The sequence below is a fragment of the Astyanax mexicanus genome, unplaced genomic scaffold (assembly GCF_023375975.1).
Source record: "Astyanax mexicanus isolate ESR-SI-001 unplaced genomic scaffold, AstMex3_surface scaffold_32, whole genome shotgun sequence".
Classification (NCBI taxonomy): domain Eukaryota; kingdom Metazoa; phylum Chordata; class Actinopteri; order Characiformes; family Acestrorhamphidae; genus Astyanax; species Astyanax mexicanus.
This window is the reverse complement of record NW_026040042.1, coordinates 1,152,920-1,177,079: the sequence shown is the minus strand read 5'-3', so window position 1 is coordinate 1,177,079 and position 24,160 is coordinate 1,152,920. Positions and strand designations below refer to the sequence as shown.

Sequence of the window (24,160 nt, the reverse complement as noted above, 5' to 3'; positions counted from 1 at the left end):
ACACAATTCTTTGGTTTGAGTTTTATGAGCGCTGTGCAATATTACTGATACATCCATATAAAGTGTGGGGTTTTAACTGATTGTGTAACTGATCATTTAGCAGTTTTATTGTGGGTTTAATATTACAGCCTTTAGTAGCTCTGCTTAGATAGACAAGGCCTCTATTACTAATAGTAATGTTTTAATAGTAACTTTTGGGCCTTATGTGTAGAACTACTGTAATAGTGGCACTTTATATTGACCCAGTGTGCTTACTTTTAGGAAAAGTGATTGATTTATTTTTGGCTGTTAGTGTGTTTAATAGTCTTGATAGTGTTTTATTTATTTTATTTGGTGTGAACTATCATGTTTTGATGAGTTTTACACTCATTATTTTTGTTGTTTTCTTGTTTTTCTGTTTGTTTGGATCAGTGTCAGTATTTCTGCCCTTTTTGGAGCCTTTATTTGTGTAACCATAATAATTGCCGCTGTTGCCTAAAAACTGAAAGTACCTTGAAATACTGTGAGCTGTATATTTTGCTACTTGTTGGATAAAATAAAATTTATTTTTGTTAATCAGCCTTATTACTCGTTTTTTTGAGAAAACCTCCTAGGGATCTCTTACCCTACTAATCTAATTTGGGTGGTGTAGTCTTTTATAGAGTTCATTTGATGGTGGGCCAATCTCCTTCTCTTAGTGTGAAATCCACCAAATACATAACATTATTAATTTACTTTATTTTAATTTTGAATGTCAGGAGTTTTCAACCAAAAAAAGCAGGCATAACCTGGGTCGTACTCTGGCTCCACCCCCTGGCCTTTTTTACATCTTGGTTCCTCTCTGGTCAAACATGAGTGGTACAACCCGTTCAGATCAATAATCCTGGAATAATTAATGTTCTATTGTTTAATATCCCATAACTCATCATGTACAGTGTGAATAATCACTAGGGGACATTTTTCAGCCCCAAAACACAGAAGATTTCTCTGACAGGATGAAGTGGATTTATGAGGAACTTCCCAGCTTAAATCCTGCTTTTAAAAGCTGTAAAACTCATATATAATGAACTAATCTTAGATAAAGCTGCTTCCTCTTGAGCTCCTCCAGCTCTGGAGCTTCAGGGTGCTGAGGTAGTATCTTGTTAGGCTTGTGGTTGAGGTGCTTTAGCTGAGCTCCAGCCATTGGAAGCGCCGCTCGAGCGCTGCTTCATTCTGCTGGCTGAGCTCAGTAGCATTGGGGGCTGATACGAGTTTGATGCAGCGTTTGGGGAGATTTGGGGAGATGGGGAGATGTTGGAAGAGAGAACAGAACTGCAGTTAGATTAAATGCAGGATAAAGCTAAACCCATAGTACAGGTAGAACTCACACACCAAACCTGAAATCTTCAAATTTAACCCTTTCTGACAGTTCCAGCTCCACTCCACTCCAGCTCCACTGAGACAGATTTTAAAAGAAGCTGCATATATTACTCTACAGCTTTGTGGTGTTACGTTTAGATTAGTTTATCTATGTACTTTTGTAAGATTTGTTTTAAAGAGAGACGCCTCTCAGCTGAAATCCCCCCAACATAGCAACTGGTAAAACACTTTACTGACATTTTTCGTTTTGTTTTCTGAAATTAATTAATTTATTTATGTTCTCAGCAGTGCTTAAATAATGCTGAGCTAAAATCATGCTATATGTTTTTGTAGTAATAAATCTGATAAATGTTTTTTTATGGTGTTGCAAAAACTCACTTACTCACTCATCGTCAACTATACCAGCCTATACCAGCCTATACCAGCCGGCTATACACCCTGGAAAGGCCGCCAATCCGTCGCAGGGCAGACAGACACAGACAGACACACAGACACATCCACTCACACACTCACACCTAAGGGTCAGTTTTTAATTTTTATCCGACATCCAATTAGGTCTTTGGACTGTGGGAGCACCGGAGCACCCGCAGACACGGGGAATAATATAATATAATATACTATAATATAATATAATATAATATAATATAATATAATATAATATAATATAATTAATAGTAATATAATTAATAGTAATATAATATAATTGCTTCAACCACGGAAATGAACATTTTTCTCCCTTAAAATTGGCGGTCCCTGGTGCTTAAGGTGCTGAACTGCAAGTAGAGATCCCACTAAATTAACGGAGTTTATTCTGTTGTGTTTAATTATGAAACATATGAAAGGTTTTATTGAGGTGTGAAGACTGGTATCTGTTTCTCCTCCACAGTATGAACTGTCTGTAAGGTGTAGTAGGGCTGGTAAGGGACTGTATGTAAAATAGTCCATTGGCTCCATCTGGTGGGTTTAGGTGTTCCTGCCGGTGGGAAGTGAATTATTGGGAATCGGTCTGCAGTGATTAATTTATGTATTTATTTATTTATTTATATTCACTTGTATTAGCAGGGTGTTAACAGGGTGAGTGGATATTAAAAATATTGATTAATAAAAATTAAGGTAAATTATTGGCAGCATGTCTGGCCATGATCTATAAGCGGTCACTTCCGTTTGGGTAAAGAAACAGGCCTTGTGATATTTTACTGATTCAGCCGTGATTCATCCCAGGAATCAGAAGCAGGTTTCCCCCCTGGATAATGGTTTGGTGATCCAGTGAGTACTGGAACTGATGGTGGTTTGATTCTGTAGAGACTGCTGAGAAGATCATCAGGACTCCACTGCCCTCTCTGCAGAACATCTACCACCAGAGAGTCCTCAGGAGAGCTGCCTCCATCCTTAAAGACTCTACCCACCCCCAGCATGGACTGTTCACACTTCTGCCTTCAGGCCGAAGGTATAGAAGAGTGAAATGCAAAACCAGCAGGTTAAAGAACAGGTTCTTCCCCACTGCCATCAGACTCCTCAACCTACCTCAGAAATGACCTGCACCTTACTCTCTACATGTTAACACATCACTGACATTTCTCTGAGACGCATGTTCACTTTACTGCAACAAGGTTTCTAATTGCACTACTGAACCTTTTACACTTTTCTCACATCTTACTGCTGTAGATAATCATGTTCTTACTAGTGTATAATATATAATATCCATATCACATATTACTGTAATCATGTACATATTGCAATTATTGAAGTAAATTTAACACCAATTTAAGACTTATATACTGTATTTAGTTAGTTTATTATTTCTTGCTTTATTATATTTTTCTACTTTTTTCTTTGTTGTTTACTTGGTGAGAAGCGAAGAAAGAATATAATTGCACGAGGAAACTTGTTTTCTTACTGTGCAGATGAGAATAGTAAATCTGATTGTTTCATTGGAGTTGTTTAGTGTAATATATCTGCTGGTTTGTGAATGTGTATATTGATCTTAATTAGTGATTATTAATTATATAATAGTATTAATGGTGAGTTATGTGCTTTAATTTTAGTATAGACTGATTGCACTTTCCAGTCATCAGCGTCTATATGTGTTGGAGTGTATCTCACAGTAATTAGGAAGGTGTTCTAACTTGATTCCTCCTGACTCTGAAAGTCCTTTGAGTCTAGGCTGGTTATAGTTTGAATGTGGATATGTAGGTACGTGTAGGAATAAATAATAGTGATTGTGTTTATAGATTAACAGGTATATTTGAATTGGCACTGGAAAGAGTACTAACTATAATTGTGTGTTTTTATTTTATTTTATTTTTAATACATTAGTTTCTACAAAGGGCTGTGCTGTTTAGAACAGGGGGTTAATGGAGATGTTTTAAGTATTCTAAACTGACTGAAGATTAAAAGTTTTGTATTGTTTGTTTGTTGCAGTGGGACTGGGGCTTGTTGGCTGTGCGCCGCTGTTTTTCCTACACAATTCTTTGGTTTGAGTTTTCTGAGCGCTGTGCAATATTACTGATACATCCATATAAAGTGTGGGGTTTTAACTGATTGTGTAACTGATCATTTAGCAGTTTTATTGTGGGTTTAATATTACAGCCTTTAGTAGCTCTGCTTAGATAGACAAGGCCTCTATTGCTAATAGTATTGTTTTAATAGTAACTTTTGGACCTTATGTGTAGAACTACTGTAATGGTGGGACTTTATATTGACCCAGTGTGCTTCTGTTTTTTTTTTAATTAATTTATTTATTTATTTGCTTTTGTGTTCACACAGCTTAATTTTAGGAAAAGTGATTGATTTATTTTTGGCTGTTAGTGTGTTTAATAGTCTTGATAGTGTTTTATTTATTTTATTTGGGGTGAACTATCATGTTCTGATGAGTTTTACACTCATTATTTTTGTTGTTTTCTTGTTTTTCTGTTTGTTTGGATCAGTGTCAGTATTTCTGCCCTTTTTGCTGATTGTTGGATAAAATAATATATATTTTTCTTAATCAAATTTATTACTCATTTATTAGAGAAACCCTCCTAGGGATCTCTTACCCTACTAATCTAATTTGGGTGGCGTTGTCTTTTATAGAGTGTATTTGATGGTGGGCCGGTCTCCTTCTCTTAGTGTGAAATCCACCAAATATATAACATTATTAATTTACTTTATTTTAATTTTGAATGGCAGGAGTTTTCAACCAAAAAAAACAGGCATAACCTGGGTCATACTCTCCACCCCCTGGCCTTTTTTACATCTTGGTTCCTCTCTGGTCAAACATGAGCGATACAACCCGTTCAGATCAATAATCCTGGAATAATTAATGTTCTATTGTTAAATATCCCATAACTCATCATGTACAGTGTGAATAATCACTAGGGGACATTTTTCAGCCCAAAAACACAGAAGATTTCTCTGACAGGATAAAGTGGATTTATGAGGAACTTCCCAGCTTAAATCCTGCTTTTAAAAGCTGTAAAACCCGTATATAATGAACTAATCTTAGATAAAGCTGCTTCCTCTTGAGCTCCTCCAGCTCTGGAGCTTCAGGGTGCTGAGGTAGTATCTTGTTAGGCTTGTGGTTGAGGAGCTTTAGCTGAGCTCCAGCGTTGGAAGCGCCGCTCGAGCGCTGCTTCATTCTGCTGGCTGAGCTCAGTAACATTGGGGGCTGATACGAGTTTGATGCAGCGTTTGGGGAGATAGTTCAACATGTTGGAAGAGAGAACAGAACTGCAGTTAGATTAAATGTAGGATAAAGATAAACCCATAGTACAGGTAGAACTCACACACCAAACCTGAAATCTTCAAATTTAACCCTTTCTGACAGTTCTAGCTCCACTCCACTCCAGCTCCACTGAGACAGATTTTAAAAGAAGCTACAAATATTACTCTACAGCTTTGTGGTGTTACGTTTAGATTAGTTTATCTATGTACTTTTGTATGATTTGTTTTAAAGAGAGACGCCTCTCAGCTGAAATCCCCCAACATAGCAACTGGTAAAACATTTTACTGACATTTCTTCAGTTTTTTTTTCTGAAATTAATTAAATTAATTATGTTCTCAGCAGTGATTAAATAATGCTGGGCTAATACCATGCTATATGTTTTTGCAGTAATAAAGCTGATAAATGTTTTTAATAACTGATGTTATTGTTATGTTGTTGCAAAGCTGCTTATAATTGGGTGCTATATAGTTGAAAGGTGGTCACTTTAGTATTTCAGCTCGTTGCCTTGGTGATGGTCAGTCTGTGGTTAACAGGGTGTAAGTAGGTGGTTGCTGTGATTGTCGTTGTACCACATGTTGTTGGTTTGAGTGTTATTAGTGTATTTGCATCACTGTGGTATAAGATGATACACAGACCTCGGCTTTCATTCAATGAGGGAAAATCCTTTGGTAGAAAAAAATGCACAACTATAAAGATTTATATTCTTATCATTATTGTAGCTGTTTATAATAGACAGTGTGTGCAGGATAATTCTATTAATAAACTGTAAACCTTAGACATTCTAAATACAGTTTATAGAATAGCCTCAAACACAATATATGTTAAAGAATGGAGGGGTGTGGTCAAACTGTGTGATTTCGTACTGAGCTGCAACCAGAAAGATTTAGTTTCATTCTGAACCTTTAGGCTCTTTTTATAGAGGTTTAAATGAGGGCTGTGCCAGATCATATCATATATGCAATTATATTACCAAAAGATTTTATATAATAAAAAAAGCTCCATATGATATTCTAAAACTCTGTCTATATTGTATTTATATAATTTTACTATATATAATTTTCAGTGCAGTTTATATGAATGTACTAAACATGCAGCACTTCAGTTCTGTGGTACATTTGTTACATTATTTTTGTTACATTATTATAATATTTATATGAAATTAGGGTTTATTTGTTTCTACTAATTAAATGAAACTCATTTAAACTGAATAAAACTTTAATATTTATTTTTATTGTTTCAGTTGTATGTTCTTGTAATATATATATATATATATATATATATATATATATATATATATATATATATATATATATATATATATATTATATTTTGATTGCAAAAATACCCTAAAATAATGATCATTTATATATATATAATAAAGAATAAAATCCAAAATTAAAATGCTGTATTCAGTTTATTCCCATGATGTTTAAAATGTATGATGTTCACAAGACAGGTGATCACTCAGATTAAATTCTTACCAACAAAGATGAGTTATCTTGTCTCTAGGTGTGGGCGTGTCCTCGTCCATTCCAGTTGTAGAGAGACAGCAGAGGACTTTTACTGACTGACAGCGGCTCAGTGGTGAAGAACTCCATGTTGGTATCAGTAATGTTGGGGTTTGGATCTTAAGAGCAGCACAGAGTATTTATCTTTATCCCCATCAGCAAAATCTGCTGCTAATTCTATATCCCACTCAGTACTATATACTCTCTACCTCAGTAACTGCTGTGATCATGTAGGATCTATATGATACAGTATGTGTGACCCCTCGTTACCTTATTTCATCACTTTAGCAGCACACTCAATTTAACTTTAATACACAACACAGAAACTAAATGAGGCTGATGCTTAACAACACATTTACTGATTGATTGATTTTAAAGAGTCAAAGTGTCAAAGATGCTAAAACAGGAAAAATAACATTCAATATGGAAATAATAACGACTATAAAAGATCTAGAGCAGCAGAGCATTAACACATGGTTAGCACTTTTATTTCCAGGACACTCATTCTGTAGCAAATACCCATAAAATAAATCACATAAAATCACCCGTAATAAAACTTCACATATATATTAAAATCTCTACATGTAACAATGCTGATACCAATAGTTTAAGTACTTTCATAATTAGTGATAATTAAGAGTGTAATGAATTTGACCTTTTAGGCCAGGTTTCAACTCATTTAACAAATAAACACAAAAACAAAAATTTATAAATAAAAATAAATAAAATACATTTGTAAAGGACCAAATAAAGAAAATCAATCACTATTACAAGAAATAAGAATACACTTAAAACACGATTTAGAACCTCAAAACTGTGACACTGCAAATTGATATACTATTATTATTTTAAGGGGGTTACGAAGTCTAATGTTCACAACCTATTACAAGGCACCAGATAAAAATACACTTGAGTTAAAAGCCCATACAGAACACTAAATTCACTTTTTATTTAGTTTAAGCTTTAAAAAAGACTTTAAATACAGAGAGACTTAATTAATAAGAGTAGGGAATAAAAACAGTGGCTATTATCACTGGCTGTACCGGTCACTCCTAGAATATAGATATAATAATTAGACCCTCCAACTTGTTTATGTAGCAAATAGAATCTAAACCCCATTCAGATGATACAAACCAATTAATAGAGAACAGTGAAGAACAGAACTCAACCTCACTTCACAGCACCTTCAGGTATCGATGTACGCTCTATATAAAAGCATAAAACACACTTAGATACATGTTCCACATAAAGAAGAATTAAGTTAAAAACTATACCCACCACTCAGCAGCTGCACACACACCCAGCTGCTTCCTGGAGCTCCTAAACTCACTTTAAAATAAAACTAACTTTCTTTTAATAAACTTAATAAACCAACAGCACTCTACTTTGAGTTAGTGATGATGAATTATCCAGTACAGCACATAAATCCAGTGATAGAAACTACTGTAACATTTAAACTCCCTCAATATAACATTAAAACAACCAAACAGCCCAAACCTGCTGAAAATGTGGACTCCTCCCCCACAGAGCTGCTGCTCATCTACCAACACGCCCCTCTGATCTCCTGCAGTCAATTAAACCCGATAAAAATCTCCACCAGCAACTTATTTAAACACAAAGATTCACCACGAGCTCACTTTTCCCAACACCTGGGCTGCCTCTGAAATCGCGTCCTTAAGCATTACGTACTGGTTTGGGGTGAGGTGGAGCTGCTGGCCGGGCAAAGCAATAACCTCAGGTACACTACATCCACCATCATACCTCTGACCTCTCGTTACCAGCAGCACAGTTTACAGAGATTTTACCCAAACTAACTTCATTAAAATCCCCTCAGTGCTGAGGGACAGCCAAAGATTGCCAGGTTGGCAGTTTTTCCGCCAAATTGGGCTTTTTTGAAAATCCAGTCATGGGTGAAAATACAGAGGGGGTGGGGTCAATTTAATTATTACTTTTAAAACATTACAGCGGCCGCCAAAAAGAAAAATAATAATGTGTGTGTTGCCTTGAATGTTAAGTCAACATGGCAGACAAATGTGTAGAAATTCAGACTAAAATTAATCTTCCTTGATTAGAACAAAAAGAACCAGTAGAACACAAAGACATAATGGAGAACAGTGAGACAATTAGAGCGACAGAGAGAGAGAGAAAGAAATCACAAGGCAATGAAAAATATGTTAGAAGAGAGTTCAGGAGGGGCAAGAACAAAATGATGAGTAAGTAAAAGTCATTTCTTTTTTATATAATAATGTTACTATTAAATGTTCTTGATTGGGATATAAAACTGTTATAAAATAACTAATAAAACACTGTTGTTACAGTATTATTAATGACTTTATGATAAAAAGAAATACAGATAATAAACATCTCACAACCGCTATCCTGGTCTGTAGCTCCGCCCAAGAGCGTAGGAGCGGGTTTGATATTTGGGGGGACACAATTGCTATTTTGAACCATACCCCCCCCCCCCCAATGGTTTCCTAGAAAAACATTTGCGGAATTACTTTAAATCCCAAATAATCCTTTCTGTTTATTATTAGTTACATCCAAGTAAAGGTGATTTTACTCCACATTACATTTACTGTTGCTAGAAAAAATATATGTGAAAGGTCTGAATTATATACATATGACAAAACCTGATCAGTTCTCACCTAATATTTAAAATAAAATAAAATATTTCATTATTATTATTATTATTATTAAATATGTGTTGTGTGTTTTATATTTAAATTTTCTCCAAACTGAGTAGCATTGTGTCCCGCGCTTTTAATTGTTTCTACTGAAAGCACTTCTTATGATGGTGTCCTTTTATGAAAAAGAATGTAACTTTACCTTTCATAGGGTTTTTTTGTCAGAAGTTAGTATAAACGTTAGACGTCAGGACATGTGGTCTTACTGTGGTGTTACTGTAAACTACAAATGAACAGAAGTCAGTTTAGATCAATGTTTCTTAACCCTGTTCCTGCATATTCTACTGCATATTCCCACTGTTCTCCATATTCTAGAGCTTTCTCTGATTTAAAGGTACTTTAATAAAGTAAGTGGTGGTATGATGTGTTTAATACACTGCTGGATATACATAATTATTGATTAGGCTCCATTAGGGGCTAAGGGATTTTAACAGGAAAACTCAATAAATGATTGTTTATTAGCTGATCAGTTGGATCTGGTGGAAAACACACAATTTTAGGGCAGAGATCAGGGTTAAGAAACTGCTTTAAACTACCAACATAAAGTACTGTACTAAATTCTGGCTATCCTCTACATCCAGCTTCTAGATATCTAGTTATTTAAATGAATGAAAATGAAATAGTTATTGGCTAGTCAGGTTATAGTTTTGTTTTTCTTAAACTAAGCTAATTCCAAAGTTAAGCCACCTGACTGTCACAGGCTGTATTTTATTAAGCACAGTCAGAGTTGGTATGTTTTGATTAGAGCATCTAAACATAGCAGCTATCAGAAATATAGCAGTTTACATGGTTAGCTCCTTTACCTTTCTTTTAGAAAAATCTTGTATATACAGATCTGTTTTAAAATCAGCTGCTGCATTCTCACCCCCCCCCCTCCCCCCCCCCCCCCCCCCCCCCCCCCCCCCGCACACTGACTCTCGTGTCAAGCTGATTGGCTGTCACAGCTGAGCTGAGTGAAACTATTTTATTTTTGGGGGGACAGATCCACCTGTTTCTAATATTAGGTGGGACATGTCCCACCCATCCCCCCCCGGTTCCTACACCAATGGCTCCCCCACCCTTTGCGATTTTGGCTGGATAGAGGGGGAATGGAGAGGGAGATAAGACGCAGTGAAGGAGAAAGGGAAAATAAGTTCAGTCTCCTCCATTAGAAACAGGACAGAAGTCTGGATTCTCTCGGTAAGTTCAGAACTAAAGAACAGAACTTAGTCAGAACCGGTTCTCAGGGTTCCTCAGATCCAGAACCGGTTCTTTAAACTCAGCTCAGTGTCTGATTACACTGGAAGAACCAGGATCAGCATGGAGATCTGAACCGGGACTGGATCAGACCTGGACCTGGATAAAGAACAGTCTGTTCTATCAGTTCAGTAATGCTGTAAACTGAAGAGAAATGCGCAGATATAGAGTGATATTTATTGATCACACTCACAGTGTAGTTTATGTATATTTAAAGCGCACTACTGATTAATGTGGGCTTTGATCTGCTGGGTAGTTAAAAAATAGAGCTTGGTAAAGTTTCGGCCGTTCTCTTGCTCAAATACAAGCTCCTAAACTCTCCCAAATAACATAATTTAAACGACAGAGGACCAGAGAACAAACTACAAGCGTTAGATTTTCTCTAAACAACCAAAGTTTCCGTTTCTCCGAGGATATTTACTGAAAACCGCGCTGAAGGTCCTAAGGGGCCGTCTATAAAGTACTGACCCTCATTTAAAACGAAAACATTCACAGCCCATTTTAATGCAGTACATTGCTACTGTAACACGCAAATATAAAAAATACAAACTAAAATCACTTTTAATCTTTACAGACACACCTAATGAACTTACTAAAAGGAAGGAAGGTATTGGATGGATGGGTGGATGGATGGATGGATGGATGAATGGATGGATGGATGGATGGATGGATGCATGGATGGAGTGATTGATGGATGAATGGATGGATAAAAGGAGGAAGGTAGCGAATGGATGGTTTATCTTCAAATACAAAAAATTAAGGATCAGTAAAATCAACTGTTCCTTTCCTGTGTCCTGTTTCAACTATCTCTTTATTCTATCCAGGCATGATTTTTGTCTCTCTCTTCCCTATTTTTGGGCAAATTATACCCTTTTTTAACGTGCCCATGTAATTTACAGCTCCTGTCCAAGTCTCCAACAGCTGTGGTCTTGTGGTCTATCACAGCCTTCATTTTCAGTAACCTGTTTATTTGCAATAGTTTTCACCTGATATTGTTGCAGAAGTAACTGTTTTATACACAATTTAAGCTTTGTAGCATTAGGTATTTAATGTTGGCATGCTGTCTGCAAGCAGGTGTAAATAAGATAAGCTGCAGAGTATTTTTCTACAGATAATTTAAGTATGTTAGAAACATCTAAAAGTGTTTTTGAAGTTGTATCCACATGGATTCATTGACATTCGTTTTAAATGAGGGTCAGTACTTTATAGACGGTCCCTTAGGAACTTCAGCGCCGCTGCAGTGACTCTGCTGTTTTCAGTAAATATCCTCGGAGAAACGGAAAAGTTGGGTGTTTAGAGAAAATCTAACGCTTGTAGTTTGTTCTCTGGTCCTCTGTCGTTTGGAGGATGTTATCTGGGAGAGTTTAGGAGGTTGTATTTGAGCAAGAGAACAGCTGAAACGCGAACATCCGCTGAAGGTCGAATATCAAACTAAAAAAGAGGGGCGGATTCATGTGAACTAGCGCTGTACAAACAACAGGGGGAGCAACAGAGGCAATCTCGCTCCTTTACATTATACTTAAATACATGTTCATATAATAGAATAGTGTGCATGATTATAGTATTGATGCATAATGTATTAATATTAATAATAATAATAATAATAATAATAATAATAATACAGTTAACATGATTAATAATAGCAGTAAATATTATCTTAATTCCATGTTCTGTTCTGTTTGTTTATCTGATATGGTTTAATGCACCTTATGAATTTATTCTAATGGCTGATCTGTTCACAGGGTGTCGACAGTGTTCAGCTGTGTTTGAATGAAGAAGAGTAAATGATGGATCTTCAGAACATCAGCAGTGGAGCAGGACCCCCTGTCCTAAAGTGAGTCAATTAAGATCACATAATATAATTGATCATATAATCATATCATTTATTTATGAAAAACGTTTTAGGGTACCACTTTAAAATAAGACTGCCTTTACAAATGATTCATAAATGGTTTACAATTAGTTTATTAATAGTTACTAATTAGGTTGTAAATGCCTTAAAATCATTAATAATCAGTTATAACACATACGTAGAAAGGGCAACAATATAGATGGCTGTGGGGTCACTATTTGGCAAACAACAGGTCATTGTTGCCCTTTCTATGTATGTGTTATAACTGATTATTAATGATTTTTAATGCATTTACAACCTTATTAGTAACCATTAATAAACTAATTGTAAACCATTTATAAACCCTTTCATTTTAATGAGATGCAAATTCAAAACACAATGCAAACTCTCGAATGCAATTCAAATTCAGAAAGTGATACAAATATTGAAATATGGTGTAAATTCATTAAAAAAATATTATTATGTGTGTCATAATGACCTTGTGGAAATAAGTTGTCAATTTGGTTACAATTTGACAGTTATAGATCACGCTATGAATACAATCCAGTCTGCTCTGATTATGTATGTATTTTAGTAAAAAAAAAATCAAAAATACCCTGTTTTTTATAAAAATTTATTGCCTAATTGGAGAAAATCTTATAAAAACTATCAAACTAGTTCGATTTTTTTTTTATCTTAAATAAACTGCAGACCTATTTTTTAATTATCGAGTTGTGCTCAATAAGTAAGTTAGGTAAAGTAGGCAAAGTTTTAACTTAATTGGCCAAATACTTGTTGAGAAACAGATGTTGTGATGGTGTGAAACTTGGAATGCCTTCAACAGAATCACGTGGAAAATTATGTTTCATCAGAATTCAGGTTAGTAATCTTTAGACATTTATGTGAACTGAGCTCCACCGCAGTAGGACTGATTGGGAAATAGCAGTAATTTGATTAATAAAAGTAAAAATTCAGAGCTGCCAGACTCCATGACTTGTTTTCAGACAATTTATTGTTGAGTAAAAAGGATCCCATCACCTTTTCTTGTATTTACAAGCTTTGTATTATTATTATTTTTAGGGGTGAGGAATATGGCACTAAAATAATATCACAGTATTTGATGGTATTTTCACGATACCGATACTCTTGGTGATATGACAAATACACTACTGCAACAAAATGAAAATTTAATTTTATTACTGCATACAATATGACATTTCACACCCCTAACTGAGATATTAAACAATACAATATTTTTTTAATCAGATTTGTAACAGAATCCAGAATATCATAATACTAATAATAATTCACTCCAAATATCTCCATATATTCAGGATTAAAGTAAAATAAATGACACTGGACAGATATAATCTGTCTCTAGTAGATATATAATGGGAAATGAGAACAGTGTGATTTTTTATTTTGCTAAAAACAGTAATTAAAGTAGTACCCTGATGTGATAATTAGGCATGGGTGATTCAGCACTATATTTCAGGGTATAATATCGTTTGTAATGTTAAAAATGTTGGTGATATTATTGCGTAAGATATGGCACAGTCCTAATTGTTATTTATATTAAATATAAAAAAAAATATATTGAAGATTTTGTGTTAAGATTGAGGTTCATGTCCCTTTAAGAGACATATGTGAAGCTCATTATACTTTGTTCAGATCAGCAGCAGCAGTGTGTGATTAGGAGTGATTAAAGTTAGGAGGCTGCTTCTCTCTCTCTCTCTCTCTTTCTCTCTCTGTCTATCTATCTATCTATCTATCTATCTATCTATCTATCTATCTATCTATCTATCTATCTATCTATCTATCTATCTATCTATCTCTCTCTCTCTCTCTCTCGTATTTGGCCAGTTAAAATCTACAGCTCTCCCTAGGGCTGGGGCGGTATTGATTTTTTATAACCGCGGTAAAAAACTGATGCACCACCGCGATATTGCGGTTAACCGCGAGACCCCAAAACAGCCCCCCCCCCCCCCCCAAAAAAAAAAAAAAAAAAACACCACAAATTTATTGGTAACAGATCTTTATTCTTCAAACCATACAGCCTACACACAACCTCTACATAAACCATAAATACAGCATAACAAGTGAACATATGCTGCCTGTATAATTCGTCATTGTACAGCTAACCTGTCTTTTTCCGAGCAGACTTTTTGAAGGAGGAGCTTGTCCGCCTCCCCCTTCTCCATCCATAGATCTATTTTAGGGCTGGCCCGAATAGCGGTTTTGAGCTCAGGATATTCGGCAGTAATTGGTAGCGAATATTCTAATATTCGTTAAAAAAAAAAGACGAATTAATCCACAGCAAAATTTTCCACTGACCCCCGGCCCCGAAAAAAATATATTTCTCACCCCTTTCCTCGGGCCGTTCGGGCTCAAGGCTCAAGAAGTCTGTGATAGGCGTCTGTTTTTTTTTTTTATTCACACTCTTCTTATTTCTCATTAAATATCTACTAGATACAGATTATATCTGTACAGTATCATTTATTTCACTTCCCTCCTGAATATTTGGAGTGCATTATGTCTCCTTATGTTGTGTAGTTATGTAGTTTTCACCCCAGAATTTCTGCTGCCTCACACCAGGCTTCGGCTGCATCGCAGGGCAGGAGCGCAGCTGCGTTACGGCTATTTCGTTTGAATTGTGCAGTGCAGAGTATTACAGATTTTGTATTTTTGCACTTGGGCTATTAGCTCAATATTAAATATTTCGTTTGTTTATAAATTATTTTATATTCTTAAACCATGTTAAATTATATTTGATTGGAGGAAATTAATTCAGACATCATTTCTTTTTTGTCCCGTTACCGTTCCGCAAAAAAAAAACCTTCTTTTAATCCCGCATCAGCCCGCCACATACACAGTTTTGCCGCACCTGCCCCGCGGTCCTAAATAAATTTAATAAATTACATTTAGTGCTTAAAATTAAAAAAAATATTTATTAAAACCGCGCTGAATAGTGCGGTCACGTTTCTTACCACATTACAAAAAAAAAATCGGTGTGTGTGTGCGCGTGTCGGTCCATTCTCCGCTCCTTTTTTGTGCTTAGGGTTTTTTTGTTGCGTGCATGAGAATCACTGCGTGATTATTACAATTTTCTTAACTATTTATTAATGTGCTCCCACATCCTCTGGATTGATTAAACTCCTGTTCCCGCCAATAACAATTCAGTTCTGTCTGTGCCGCAAGATATCCTGACGGGACCCGCGTCATATAATATGTTGATTAAAATGTCGTGACGTTAAGAAATCGGCTCGCAAGAGACAACCGACCAAAAAAAAGACATTAGTTCCATTTTAAAATAATAGAAACCTGTCCTTTATGTTTGACCATTTTTGTTTCACTTTACGTGTCCTTACTCATCTGAAGTTTATTTATCTGAACTGAGTTTTATATGGTTATATTTGTAGCGGTTCTGAACTCAGTTCCGCGTGCTGTGAAAGAGACAAGGCGCAGCGCATTTTACCTCAGACTTGGTCAGATAACAACATTTCAGTAAAGATGGTGGTTATCGTTTTATATCATTGCTTTGCTGTTTGAACTACACTTCAACCAACCTTACTATTTTTCCCAAGACTGAGGCGCAATGCCGCGCGTTCTCCGCGGTGCTCACGCAGAACAGCCAGCAGCCAGACAATGAATTAATATATTTTACTTTCTCAAAATGTGACCACGGAACACCTTACATGGCTCTATGGTTTACCTTGAGGTGGGTGAATTAGTTTGATGTGTTGGCGAGAGGTGCAGACACCACTTTCCGGCAAAACTTGCAGATGATTCTCTTCTGTTCTGAGTCTTTTTCTTCCTTTTTTCTCAACTTACTGAGCCTGCCCTGTAGCTTCCATTTCCGAGCCAATATTAGTGCTGCTAATCTTCACTCTCTTCAGCAGCCTCAATGGAGACGAAGTGAGCAGGAGACTCCAGAGCTGTTCTGACCTCAATGAGTACCACGCACCGCGTTTTGCTTAACCCATTCGCCGCCGCGCCAGTGCAGCGGCAGCACAGATAAATGACAAAAAATTTTATATTCGATATTATGAATTTTGAGATCGTTTGACACCAATATCTATCGCGATCAAAATATATTTGATATATTGCACAGCCCTATAGTGTAGGACTTGACATATTAATACTGAATTCACCACAGTTGTGCTTATATGGAGCATTTTACTACCGCTCAAAACGCAGTCAATCAGATTTGACAGCCATAAAAAAATGCGGTAATGACGGTAATGAGCTCATCACCGCGGTGACGTCCCATAACCGCGGTATTGCGGTAATAAAATTATCGTCACAGCCCTAGCTCTCCCCTCTGTTTTGTTAAAGATAGCCATGTTGATTTGTGAGTGCTTCAGGCTGTTAATAAATGAAAGACATGCTGGGGAACTCAACCTGGACTCTTGTGACTCGCTCTGAAAGTAAATAAAGTAAAGTAGGTGTGGGTATCACCCTAGAGCAGTTAGCTTTAGCGTCTGTACGGTCAGGAGAAACAACTACCAGGGAGAATAAAGGTGACACAGTTAACACAGTCCACTGATTTATTTATGTACTGCAGCCAATTAATACAATAAAACTGAAGTTCTTTATCAAAGGTTGCAGCAGGGAGACGAGGAGGCAGGTTATAATTTATTAGACAAAAAATAAAACAAAAACTAACAACATAGAACACAGATTACACTCTGACTGAAAACAAAAACAACCTGACCAACAGGAGAGTGTCTATGAAGAGTGACCCATCCATGGGGGGTTCCTGATCTTTATTAAAGATGTGCTGTGTTTTAGGGGTTTACTGTGTAAATGCTGGAGTTTTACTGTGTTTAATGTTAACAGAACTGAAACCCAGAGAGCAGCATCTCCAGAGCCCAGCTGTGTGTCTATGAAGAGTGACGCGTCCATGGGGGAACCTCCTAATTTCAGCAGTGGAGGAGGAAGCTCTGGGTCTCGGTACATAAGATAAGATAATCCTTTATTAATCCCACAATGGGGAAATTTGTAATGTAACAGCAGCACAGGGGAAAGAACAGAGAAACAGGTCAGGAAAATATATTGTGGTGTTGCCCGGGGTTGTTATGTGTTTCTGTGCAGACTCTTTTGGGTAGGGGCCATGTCCTGCCCCGTTTTAACGGGTTAACTACTTGGGAGCCATACGAAGCCCAGTTAGGAGTCATAGCACGCTACTTCCAGTGGACGCCGGCAATGATAGCCACGCGACTTTGCCTCGCGCTGGAGGGAAAGGCACTGCAAGCCTTAGTGGATCTACCTGAGGAGGAGCACGGGAACTTGTACGCTCTCAAGACGGCCCTCTGGCGGCGTTTCGGCGGAACACCGGCAGCCTGGGTGTTACGGCGGTGGCTTCAAGAGCACCAGAGAGAGAAAGGAGAGAGAGTTGGGGTCCTTGCTGCGTAACTTCGCACACTGGAACTCCAGAGAGCCTGCAACGCCACGTCCGGCTTAGAAGCGGACCGGGCCGAGCTCATCCTTGTCAACTGCCAACCTGCAACCTGCTACCAAGCTGAGGTAGAGGAAGACGGCATAGAGGATGACATGTCAAGCCCACCCCGCCACGGCACCTGTGAGTACCACGTTGAATGCTATCCGTTGTTGGTGATGCAAGAAAAGAGGACACAAGGCTAGTCAGTGTCGCACACCCGAGCTGGCGGGAAAACGGTGCTAGTTTCCCCCGGTGAGGGGTGGGAGGTCCTTACAAGATAACACCCTCGGTGGAGAGATGGTGGTGGGACGGCTGGGTAGCCGGAATGGACTGTGGCTGAGATGTACGGTGCACGGGGTGTCACTCACAGCACTTGTGGACACAGGCTGGGAGTCCGGAAGGCTGGGACATTACAGACACCAAGTTACGGTCAGTGACGGGAAGCAGCACCAGTATGGGGTGGCGGAGAAGCTCTACAAACACAAATTCTGCCTCGCGCCCATCCAAGACACATGCATCCTGAGTTTAGACTTCCTGAGAGCCACGGGAGCTGTGCTAGACATTCCCGCGGCGACACTGAGGATGGGGAAGACCTGCATAGGGCTGTCCACGCAGCGAGGTGAGAGCGGAGCAGCCGTTACGTCATTAGAGCCCAGCAGACGGTGGGAAAAATTGGACGGACATGAGCGGGCAAGCCAACAGGGGGTAAGTCAAACCCTGCCCCCTTCGGGAAGCCCTGCTAGAGAAACTTTAGAAGCTGAATGTCGCTACTGCGAGTGTCTCGAACAGCAAGATGAAGTAGCGGAGGAGCGAGCCGCAGCGATAAGAGAATCGGGGGAAGAGTTAATTGAATCCTACGACAGCGAGGAGTTTTGAAACGGCACAGGAAGAGGACGCTGTGCTGGGAAAAGTGCTCCGCTGGAAGAGAGAGAGCTGTCTCCCTGAGTGGCGTGACATCACCCCACATGGCCCGGTAATGAAAGCCTACCACTCGGTGTGGGACAGCATTGTGGAGCGTAACAGACTGCTGTACAGACGCTGGGTGGATGCTGCGCCTTATATGGTCGCGTGGCAGCTCCTAGTTCTGCGCAGCCTTAAGGACAGAGTATTACAGGCCGTTCACGGGCCCACCAGAGTAGGACATTTCGGTGTAACAAAGACACTAAAGCAGCTCCGGCAGAGATTCTATTGGCCGGGCTGCCGTTCTGATGTGAAGCTGTTTGTGCACTGTTGTGACACATGCATAGCAAAGAAGGGACCTATGGGGAGGTCACACGCTCCTCTTCAGTCACTCCAGTCGTGCGCTCCAATGGAGAGAGTTGCAGTGGATGTACTCGGGCCGTTTCCACTCACCGATGCATGTCTGTATAACCCACAGCATAAAAAAGGACGCTGCCCCAAGCTCCAGTCCGACTGGGAGGGGCCATGCCGTGTCCTGGGCAGACTGTCTGAGGTTGTGTATCGGGTCCAAACGGGCCGACAAACTGTAGTGGTACACCGGGACCGGCTGGCCCCTTACCGACTGAAGGGAACTGTAAGGGTTCACCAAGGACTTTGGGGGGAAAGGATCAGGGGGAGGTCAGAGCCTCTACGCGTGCTTGGCGTACACCCCAACACCTCAGGGACTTTGTGTGGGACAGAACCGTTTAAAAAATATATATATATGTTTTTGTTATTGTTGGACTGGGGGGGACTTTTGGGGTCTCCGGGACGGCTGACCCTGAGGGGGGGCTATGTGGCGTTGCCCGGGGTTGTTATGTGTTTCTCTGTGTGTGTGTGTGTGTGTTTGTGTGTAAGGGTTTTGTGGTAGGAAAGTTGTTGGTTTTGTCCTGCTTGCTCTTGTAAGGTGATAAGCCGGTTCAATAAATAACATCACTGCACTAAACTACTGTTCTGTTCTGAGAGTCAAGCTCTTCAGTTCCTGATCTTTATTAAAGCTGTGTTGTGTTTTAGGGGTTTACTGTGTAAATGCTGGAGTTTCTCTGTGTTTAATGTTAACAGAACTGAAACCCAGAGAGCAGCATCTCCAGAGCCCAGCTTTGTGTCTATGAAGAGTGACGTGTCCATCAGGGAACCTCCTAATTTCAGCAGTGAAGCTGTGACTTCTGACCCAAAGTGAGCAAAACTTTAAAGCCTCAAAGAGTTTAATGTAAATGACCTTTATGCATATAACACACACACACACACACACACACAAACACACTGTTCTTCTTTCTGTTCGTCTGCACTGATTTCTCCACAGCACAATGTTCTAAATTCGCTAAACGAGCTCACAGAGAAAAAACTTTATCCAGTGTATGACCCTGGCATTTGAACGAGTGTGTGTGATGAAATGTGAACACAGCGTGAATGCTTTGAACTTTACACATAGATTTGGATATATAATGTTTAATACAAAAGACAAAGTAAAACTTTTGGATGTAGATTTAAATGTATGAGTCTCATGCAGATGTATATTAGGCAATTTGTTTTTTCACAAAAAAAATCCTAAAGTCAAGTCAAGTCAAGTCAAGTCAGCTTTATTTATAAAGCACATTTAAAAGACACAAAGTGCCGACCAAAGTGCTGTACAATAAGATCAAATAACACAACCTAATTTAAAAACCAAGATAGACCAAGACAGAACAACAACTAACATCATCAAAGTCCGCTCAGGATCCAAATGCCTGAGAGAACAAATAGGTTTTCAAATTAGACTTAAAAGTATCCACTGTGGCCGATTCTTTTATAAAAAGTGGAAGATTATTCCAAAGTCTTGGAGCGGCTATAGAAAACGCCCGGTCACCTTTGAATTTCAGCCGAGACCGAGGAACATCTAGACACAACTGGTTGGAGGAGCGTAAAACACGAGGGGTCGAGCGAAGGAAAAGGAGGTCAGAAATGTAACTCGGAGCCAAACCATGAAGAGCTTTAAAAACAAACAATAAAACTTTGAAATCCACCCGGTATTTTACTGGAAGCCAGTGCAATGAAGCCAGTACAGGGGTGATGCTCTCCCTTTTCTTGGTACCAGTCAGGAGCCGTGCAGCTGCATTTTGGACCAACTGCAGACGTGACAGGCTCGACTGACAGATACCCAGGTACAGTGAGTTACAATAGTCGACACGAGAGGAGATAAAAGCATGTATAATTGTTTCCAAGTCCCTAAAAGACAGGATGCTTTTGAGCTTAGCTATGTTTCTAAGGTGATAAAAACTACCTAGAACAACTGTGCTAATTTGTTTGTCGAAATTTAGGTTGGTATCAAAAACGAAACCAAGGTTTCTTACATGGTCATGTACATTGGTACTCAAAGGCCCCAGATCATTAGCTATAACACTAGCCGCGTCAGGATTTCCAAAGATAATAATGTCAGTTTTGTCTTGGCTTAGCTTGAGGAAATTTTTTGACATCCAGCTTTCAACATCCCTCAAACAATCAAATATGAGACGCAAAGAACAGTTTTTTCTTGGATTAAGCGGAAGATAAATTTGTGTATCATCTGCATAGCAATGGTATGAGATGTTGTACTTCTGGAAAATAGATCCCAGAGGAAGCATATACAGGGAAAAAAGGATAGGTCCCAGAATGGATCCCTGGGGAACACCACAGGTGATAGGTGCAGAAGAGGAAGAAAACGATTGACCCAACTTAACAGAGAAAGTGCGATTTTCTAAATATGAGGCGAACCACTTTAATGCTACACCCTGAAGGCCGACACCAAACTTCAGACGATCTAGCAGGATGGTATGGTCGATAGTGTCAAAGGCTGCGCTTAGATCTAAAAGAATAAGAACAGCACAATTCCCAGAATCCACAGCTAAAAGGAGGTCATTTAAAACCTTAAGAAGAGCAGACTCTGTACTATGCTGAGCTCTAAAACCTGACTGAAATTTGTCCTGGATGTTAAATTGGCTAAGATAAGAGCACAGTTGATGAAAGACAACTTTCTCTAAAACTTTTGCCAAGAAAGGAAGCTTAGAAATTGGTCTAAAATTCCCCAAAATTGTTAGATCTAGGCCAGGTTTTTTTAAAAGAGGGTGAACAACTGCATGTTTAAAGGAGGAAGGGACGACACCACTGGTAAGACTGCTATTTATTACAGACTGAATGCTGGGGCCGAGAGATGACAGAACATCTTTAAGAAACGGCGTGGGGAATGCATCCAGGCAGCACGTGGTTGGCTTCATGTGCAAGATAAACTGAGTCAGGTCTAATACTGACACAGGCTCGAACTGGCTAAAATAAGCAGGAGGTGTAAGTGAAACAGAGGGATCAGGGACTGCAGAAACTGTTTGAGACCGCAGACCGTCAATTTTGGAAATAAAAAACCTCATAAAACTATCACAAATTTCAGTAGTAGCTCCAGTGATCGGCGAAATAGTGGGGTGCAGCACTGTATTAATTGTATTGAAAAGAACTTTAGGACTGTGGGAATGCCTAGCAATGATGTCAGAAAAATAATGTGCTCTGGCTACTTTGACGCCATGTTGATAGTTCTTTAAACATTCTTTAAGAATCTGATAAGAAATTTGGAGGCGATCTCTCTTCCATTTCCGTTCTGCCTTCCTACACTGCTGTCTGAGTGCCCGAGTATCATTATTTAGCCATTTCTGTGACTTTAGTTTAACACGTCTGGTTTTTAATGGAGCAATTTGATAGATGATGGCAGTACACGCAGAATTAAAAAGATCAGTTAGCTCATCTGTACTTGTACCCAAAGGCGGGTTCTCGATCGCAGGAACCACGGGAGAGGTAATATAGGCAGCCGAAAACTGACTGGCTGTAGAGGGTGTAATAGAGCGTGTGCAGAAGACAGGCTGACTGCTCTTAAGAGGAGAGCATGGAATAGAAAGGTCAAACAGAATGGGTTTATGATCAGACAAACAAACATCCGGATCTATTTCTATGTTCAAGACTGAAAAACCAAACGACAACACCAGATCCAGAGTATGACCATGCTCATGTGTGGGGCCAGTAACAGACTGAGTTAAACTAAAAGAGTCAATAAGTTGTAGAAAATCTCTAGTCAGAGGTTTGGAAGGACAGCATACATGTACATTAAAATCACCAAGAATCAGGACTTTATCTGAGCTAGACAGAGTAACTGAGAGAAAATTTGAAAATTCCTCAATGAAATCCTTGCTGTCTTTAGGAGGTCTATACACTAAAGCACATGTTACCAGACAGGACAGCTCCAACTTAAACAGCTGCACCTCAAAAGTGGTATATTCTTCAGCAGATAATAAACGGCATTTAAAATGATCCCTAAAGAGAGTAGCGAGACCACCACCTCGACCGGTAGATCTAGGAGTATTAAGAAAGGCACAGTCACTTGGGGAGAGTTCAACAAGGGGGCTTGTGTCACCAATAGTTAGCCATGTTTCAACTAGAAAGAGAAAGTCCAGACCACAGGAGATGAAGAAATCGTTCAATAGAAAGGTCTTATTAAGCAGCGACCTAGCGTTAATTAACGCTATTTTAACGGGCACCGATTTTGGGACTGGTTGTGTAATGGTGAGACAGTTCGCAGGTGTATATTCCAGATGGCGAAGATTGCTGAACTCGGGGCTGTTTTTCCGACCTCTTGGTCTAACTGAGTTACGGCGAGACGCTGAAAGGATGGCTGGAATGTGCTCGCTGGTGGTCGTGCTGGCAGATACACGTAAAGTGCGGCGGGATCCCCGGTGGTTGTAACGGGGACGTCGCGCTATGCCCAATGCAACACAGCGCGCATAAGTCTGGGGATGTAGGCAAGCCTTGATGTTCAGGCTCAACAGTTCCGATGTTGTGTAGCGCGGCATTTCCCTGATAAAATTGCAATATGTAGATGCGGGCTCATAGAAAAAACCATAAAAAAGGCCGATCAGGACGAGGATCGTCAAGTGTATTTTCACAACACACATTATGACTTTCCCATTAGTACACACAGCCCAGTAAAACCACGTTAGCCAGCAAACCAATTCACCACTTCAAAGTCAGCGTACAGGACAAGTAGTTACAACTAAAAACCTGCCTGACAACATGAAACACCGGCAACTTACCAAAGGTGGAAGCTCTCTTGCAAACACCGAAAGTAAACTGGCAGACGCAGAGTGGAGCAGGCAGCAAGGGCTCGTGTTAGGCAGGAGACTAATGTCCCGTACAGGTGGATCCAAATCCAACTCAAAAAATTAAATCCAGGATAAAATGAATAAATCCAAGCTTAGAATCTCTCTTGCAAACACCGAAAGTAAACTGGCAGACGCAGAATGGAGCAGGCAGCGAGGGCTCGTGTTAGGCAGGAGACTGATGTCCCGTACAAATGAATCCAAATCCAACTAAAAAAATTAAATCCAGGATAAAATGAATAAATCCAAGCTTAGAATCTCCACAGCAGAGTGTCCAGGATTATAATATTGTGGCTAAATAACGTTAAAACCGTTAAAAAAAAAAAAA

General features: G+C 39.0%; 1 protein-coding gene across 1 annotated transcript in view; it reads left to right on the top strand.

Annotated features, from left to right (window-relative positions):
* The window catches only part of LOC111189666 (NLR family CARD domain-containing protein 3-like), a 273,888-nt gene that overhangs the window by 67,584 nt on the left and 182,144 nt on the right, over positions 1 to 24,160 (top strand). The window contains exons 3-4 of the mRNA XM_049472968.1: positions 17,143 to 17,256; positions 19,745 to 19,858. Of these exons, the coding sequence (XP_049328925.1) occupies positions 17,143 to 17,256; positions 19,745 to 19,858 (228 nt within the window). The remainder of the gene's footprint in view (positions 1 to 17,142; positions 17,257 to 19,744; positions 19,859 to 24,160) is intronic.